The sequence below is a fragment of the Hypomesus transpacificus genome, chromosome 14 (assembly GCF_021917145.1).
Source record: "Hypomesus transpacificus isolate Combined female chromosome 14, fHypTra1, whole genome shotgun sequence".
NCBI classification, from domain to species: Eukaryota; Metazoa; Chordata; class Actinopteri; order Osmeriformes; family Osmeridae; genus Hypomesus; species Hypomesus transpacificus.
The window spans coordinates 4,642,194-4,648,782 of NC_061073.1; the positions used below are offsets into that span (position 1 = coordinate 4,642,194).

Here is a 6,589-nt window from a genome sequence, read left to right on the forward strand (position 1 = left end):
GACAGCCTTTAAGAGAGAAAGTTGATTGATCTAGTCGCATCAGAATTTTGATTTGGGTCACGAAAGTATTTTTATTTTTAACAACTGTTGCTGCATGATTTTCTCTGAGCCTCTACTATCTGAGGAAGCTGAGGAGTGCCAACATCCCTAAACCACTGATGGCAAACTTTTACAACTGTGCCATCACCAGTGTGTTAACGTATGGTTTCTTAGTGTGGTTTTCCAGCTGCACTAAGGCTGAGCCTATCGATCATTTCACCTATATGTTTGAAAGTGAGCATTATGGCCGTACCATTCAGACATGCAAACCCCTCAGGCGTTCTTGAGTGAGGATCAAAGATTCCATACCTTCCAGAGCTGTGTTTGAACAGAGCAAGGGTGTTTGAAGCCAGTGTGAGCAATGCATAGTCAGCACCTGATGCCAAAGTCTCAAGTTTTGTTGAAAGATTAAGGTGCCACTCCTCCATGTCTTTACTCGGGGCAGAAGCTCTCATGTAACCATTCATAACAGGTGATTTTAATACAATGTACTGATGTCCATCAGTCGTTTTTCTGCATGGAAGTTCATCAAATGCCAAAGTTTTCCCTCTTTCATCAAATGCAAGTTAAGGAAGGAGGTGCTCTCTGAAGAGTTGGGTTTTTAAGAGCTTCTTCAAGGTAGAATCAATCTGTGTAATCCTTGAATCCTTTATTGATGGTTTTTTTATTATTATTAATTTGGAACCTGGGGAACTGGGTGCACATTCTGTCAGACATGGCACACGCTACAAGGTTTGACCAGTTCTATAATTCAGGCACATTTCATACATTTCTCACCAAGCCACACCATTGCATTTCAACATCTTTATTTTTCAAACAGTACATCACAACAGTTAATGACCACATTCAAAAAGAAATAAGTAAAAAAAACAAAGACAAAATGATCATTCTTTGTTTTACATGTATTAAAGGACTTTTCAGGTTCTTTCAGTTTACAGGTTGTTGCCATCTGCCTCTATTTAAAAGTCTAGTCTTTGATGCTAGCAAAAGACTGATGATATTTGAACTTAAGAACAAATCAGATACAGCCCACTCTTCAGTGGTACTGAAGCAGAACTGGGGCATTAGCGCCCCCTGGTGGTTTATTGGCTGGAATGTTTTTCGGTCCTGATTTTTGTCATTTACAGAGCCAGGACTGTGCATGAACACCAGAGGTCTTTGACCTCACACACTGGACAGACAGCTAAAGGAATTTGAGTAGAATTTCACAACAATCTTTTTTTATTTTTATGGATTACAATCAAGGATGACAACTTTGACGTGATGCCTAAACATGACACCACTGATCAGACACAATTGAGTTTCCTGCTTGATGCTTATGTGAAAATAACAGAGCTAAATGACTCTGATGTATTATTTGTGATTATTTGTGTAATATGAACAATATGAAGCACCTCCCTACTCATGTTAACACCTCCCTACTCATTACATGCCGGTAACCTCAGAGCTGCCTTAAGCAGGGAACTGAAGTTTATCTCTTACAATGTCAAAATATTCAGTCCAGTTGGTGAACATGATCACAACCTCACCTTGGATCTTTTCAAACCGATTCTTTCTCGGTTCCTTATTGTCAATCCATTTTACCTTAGCAAAGTCATCTACATAAGCCTTTTCGTCATTCATTTCCTGTATAATGTCAGTTACTTCATTTTGTGCACGATCCTTGTCTTCCTGACTCCAGCCTCCCTGCCTATGCACTGTCAGGAAATGTGTAAGAACTCTCTTCAATACCCGGCAGTATTCACCATATATCAGTGCATTAGCATTGATATACAGTTCATCTTCGTTAAAATGTGCCACTAACTCATTCATAATGGCTATTGCTGTGTTTGTATCAAGGGGACTGTCTAGGTTGGTTTGTTGGTTCATGAAGTCATCTACAGTTCTTTGGTAAAATGTAATGACACCATTATTGATGACATGCTCACCCCTTCTAGACCTCTTACCATCATCAACAAGAGGAGCACTGAAATCAAAATTTTGGTTGATTAGACGGATCTTTCTCTTTGTCTCTTTTTGAAGATCAAGAATGGATTTCAATTCATTTCTGCGAGCTGCCTCTAGTTTTGCTGATTGTTGCCCTTTCTTCTTGTCATGCTTTCCCATTACTTCTCTTATGTGGGCCATCAGGTTCACGTCAGGAATACCTGAAATAACATAAACAACAGACGCAGCTCTGAATCAGTCACAGTATGTCAAGACATCCGCAATAATAACATATGAATGGACAGCTGACACGTACCAGCCAAACAAAACTGACAGCAAAATATGGATGGGCAGTAACACCCATAACCCTCATCAGTAGAGCAATACTTACTTTCCACATGCATTGCAGTCAGACCAGATGATTTCTTCCCAACTGGCGTTGAGCTGCCAGATGTGCTCTGAGAGGAATATCCCGATGAACTCCCAGAAGACCTGTTCTCTTTCAAATTCAACTCTCTTCTAAGCCTTCCATTGATGACATCCAGTTTTTCCTTGGCCAGAGCTGAGTCATCTGCAGCCACAGCCAAGACCCATTCCACTGCCTCTTTCACAGAGCCCACCACAGGAAGGGCCTCTATGAAGCCCACCCACACATGGCTTCCAGCACTGGCCATAGCAGGAGGTTTTCACCAACTGTACCTGAAGAAGATCATATTTAGTTTCAGTTCCTCATTGCTATTTTATACCACAAATTCATGCTAGTCATTTATGGTACAATGGCTTCTCTCACAACCTCCTCTATAGTGGTATGAAGCACCTGCTGTTGTGGCAGTAGCTTGTGATAGCAACGGAAAATAAAATTATCCTTGCTATAACACAGGAATGCAAAGGACACTAACATACGCTGTGGGGATTTCGCTGTTGAGTAGAGAAAGTGAAACTACACAAGTTCAGCTCCCCCACCAATGTGGCCGACCAAGCATCAGATGGAACAAAACGCAGGACGGCGCAGGGAGCGGTTATAACGCATCAAACTTGCTAAAACAATACGGGAGGGATGAGTAACTAGCTGGCCCTCAGCGGGAAAACAGACGTTCACACACAGTGCTTGGGTTACGGACATACCTGTAAGCAGTGCAGAGTGAACGTACGACGATCCAACACAGACGAGTGAATCAGGAAATTAGTGATGTGTCGTTCGTGAACGATTCGTTCATTTTGAACGAATCCTTATAAGGACTCGGGAGTAACGAGTCCTCTCAACGAGTGATTCGTTCATTTCCCGACTAGGTCTTTCTACGAGTCTTTGGATCATTTTTCACGTGACCTGCATAGGCTCTGTAGCTAGAGGAAACGAACGATTCGTTCCTTTCCCGACTCGGTCTTTCTACGAGTCTTTGGATCATTTTTCACGTGACCTGCATAGGCTCTGTAGCTAGAGGAAACGAATGATTAGTTCCTTCCCCGACTCGGTCTTTCTACGAGTCTTTGGATCCTTTTTTCACGTGACCCGCATTGTATTTTTTAGTAGAGGAAACAGTTTCCTTATTCCCTTTCGCGTGGCCGCTGTTTTAGTAAGACGTGAATGAATGATATTCGCTCAAGTCATCATACTGACTGGTTTTGTTATTTTCACTTTACATTTACACTTACAGTTTAGTGCAGTGTAATTGTTTGACGTGATCATTAAATGCTAGTGTGATAATACATGACCAAATCATACAAACTCATGATACATTATTTTAATGCAGGAATTTATTTTGAAATAGTATTTGCTGGTGCACATGTCATGCACTAACCTACAGTGGACGTATAGGGGCTATACGTCCTTTGCAGTGGACGTATAGCCCCCAACCCCCCCCCCCCCCCCCCCCCCCCCCCACCCCTGAAATGAACAAATGACTCGAAAAAAGATTCGTTCATTTTACTGAACGAGATTCAAAGAACCGAATCAGTAAAAAGAACCGAACTTCCCATCACTACAGGAAATGGTCAGACAGCTTCGAACAGCTGGGGGCAAGGACTTGACGAAAGTTGTCTTAGCCACAGACTGGGCGGGGATAAGTAAAGAAGCGGCGCCGTGATGTAAAATGAACTGTTGCTACAAGAGGACTGAGAAAGTCTTCGTCCTGGAAAAGGCTGTTGTTTTGATTTTGATCATGCCGAAGCCCTTATTTCAACTTTGGGAAACGTCAGTCTCTTGTACAGCAAATCTTTGACTCTGGTTAAAAAAAAATCATTTCAGCTTTATTTCAGGCACTTGGCCCATATCAAAGAAAATCAATTAAAAAAAACAAACAGGACAAGAATACAAATACATATACAGTTAAAATTGACAAATGTCCATTTCTCAGGAGAGTCGGATTTTCAAAAATAGAAACTAAATATTTGGTAAAGAACTGCTCCATCTCCTTCATAATTGGAAATCGTCACAAATGGAGGAGAGGGTGCGGAGTTTACCCATAAGATTAGTTGTGGTGTACAATTACTAAGTAAGTAAGGTAAGTATAATTACTGCTGACTCAGTCGCATGGTTTGATCCTGTCTGAGTAATTAATGCATTGGATCAATGTCTGTCCTTAAGTATATTTATTTTGAATTGTGGACTCAAATAAAGAAGGAAAATGTGTTTGTTATACATTGTGGTTTAAGTTCGTCTTCTAACTAGCGTGTCTCCACATGGGGAAATGTCCTGTAAGGTTTTTGGAGCAGATAAGAAAGGTTTTAGTGTTGTTACAAGATGAAAATGTCTCTGTCTCCCCCCTCGGCCTTCCCCCTCTTTCTCCCCTCTCTCCCCCCTCTCTCTCCCCCCTGTCTCCCCTCTGTCTCCCCCCTCTCTGTTTTCCTCTATCTCTCCCCTCTGTGTCCCCCCTCTCTGTTTTCCCCCTCTCTCTCCTCTCTCTCTCCCTTCTCTCTCCCCTCTGTCTCCCCTCTGTCTCTCCCCTCTGTCTCCCCTCTGTCTCCCCCCTCTGTCTCCCATCTGTCTCCCCCCTCTGTCTCTCCCCCCTCTGCCTGCCCTGTCTCTCTCCCCTCTATCTCCCCTCTGCCTCCCCTCTGTCTCCCCCCTCTCTGTTTCCCCCCTCTATCTCCCCTCTGTCTCCCCCCTCTCTGTTTCCCCCCTCTATCTCCCCTCGGTCTCCCCCCTCTCTGTCTCTACCCCCTCTCTCTCCCCTCTGCCTCCCCCCTCTCTCTCCCCTCTGTCTCCCTTCTGCCTCCCCCCTCTCTCCCCCCTCTCTCTCCCTTCTGTTTCCCCCCTCTCTTTCTCCCCCCTCTCTCTCCCCTCTATCTACTCCCTCTCTCTCACCTCTCTCTCCCCCCTCCCTGTCTCACTCTCAAATCATGGGTGGATAAACTAGAGGACATGAAAAGTGGAGGCTGGGTGTAGAGGCTAGAGGAGGCAGAGAGGCTGGACGGAGTAGGAAGGTTTGAGGCTGTTTAAAGAGGCTAGAGGCTAAGAGAAGGGAGAGAGGGGCAGCCCCTAGACTGGAGACAGCCAGAGGAAGCCATGGGGAGCTGGAACAATGGAGCTGGCTGAAACAAACCCTGTTCCAGCTTCCATCTGATGTCATCTGAGGGCGACACCAGGGCGGAGGTTGTTATTACTTCCGAACACCAGAGGGCAGCAACAACTAGCTGTGATCTGTAGGCCTATCTTGACGACACAACAGCAGGTTCTGTAGTAGAAGAGACACACACCAACCTGGGTTCACATGTTGACAGAGTTTGCTAGTTGATACCAAGTTCATAAACACTGATCTTTGATGAACCCAAGATTATTTATTCGAAACATTACAAGACGGGGCTCCAGTGTGTGTTCCAGGGCTGCCAACTTTTCCAAAAACCTTTGAGTGAGATTTGGTATTTTGGGGGGCCAACCAAGTCCAAATGCTCTTCTTCAAAGTCCAAAAACAGCATGGAGCAGCAACAAGTGGGTTCTTGTCTGTGTTACACACCTTTTATATCCAACAAATTACAAAACTTTAAAAACAGATCTATTGGCCTGTAACAATTGTAAATCTCCTATGACCTGCCCCAAATGGGCCTTGATGCAATGCCATCTAATCTTTTCTGCTGATTCTGCAACATTTTGGGGGACTTTCCATACCAGCACCTTTTGCCCAGTTCTTCTATTCTGCCAAACTAGACGTGTTTTCCAACACCAGTTACATTCAGCCCTGGGTTATAGCCCTTCACTATTGCATGGTGCCATTCTTCACAGGTCACACCCATCAAGTCAAAGTGAATAGTAACTGGTCCAACTCCATATCCAAGCCCATGGTATCTGTGGAGGAATACAGTCATCACACTTGTCAAACCCTCCCCACCCAAGTCCAATGACTTTATAACTTTCGTGTAGGCCCATACTATAGCAGTCTGCAGACATACAGCACAGATGAGACAGAAGAGAGTGAATTAGAGATAATGGTGATGGGAGGGTGTTGCACTTTTCTGCTTCTCTTTTTCAACACTCACTTCTTTACCTTCTCACACTTTCAAATAGTTTAAACAAGTCTCTATACTCTATTCTCTGCATTCTGCACAGAAGATGATGTGTACTGTATATCAAAACCTTCCGACATATAAATCCACGTCTCCACACTCAGATCCTGTCCCCAGCCCACTG

At 43.9% G+C, this 6,589-nt stretch overlaps 1 protein-coding gene across 1 annotated transcript; it reads right to left on the reverse strand.

The window, feature by feature from the left end:
• Positions 1-828: 828 nt before the first annotated feature.
• LOC124476636 lies at positions 829-3,195 on the reverse strand. The gene is made up of 3 exons (XM_047033889.1): positions 3,091-3,195; positions 2,357-2,664; positions 829-2,186 (listed from the first exon to the last, which is right to left on the reverse strand). Exons 2-3 carry the CDS (start codon positions 2,637-2,639, stop codon positions 1,492-1,494), a joined length of 978 nt encoding a protein of 325 aa, XP_046889845.1. The 5' UTR covers positions 2,640-2,664; positions 3,091-3,195; the 3' UTR covers positions 829-1,491.
• Positions 3,196-6,589: the final 3,394 nt, after the last annotated feature.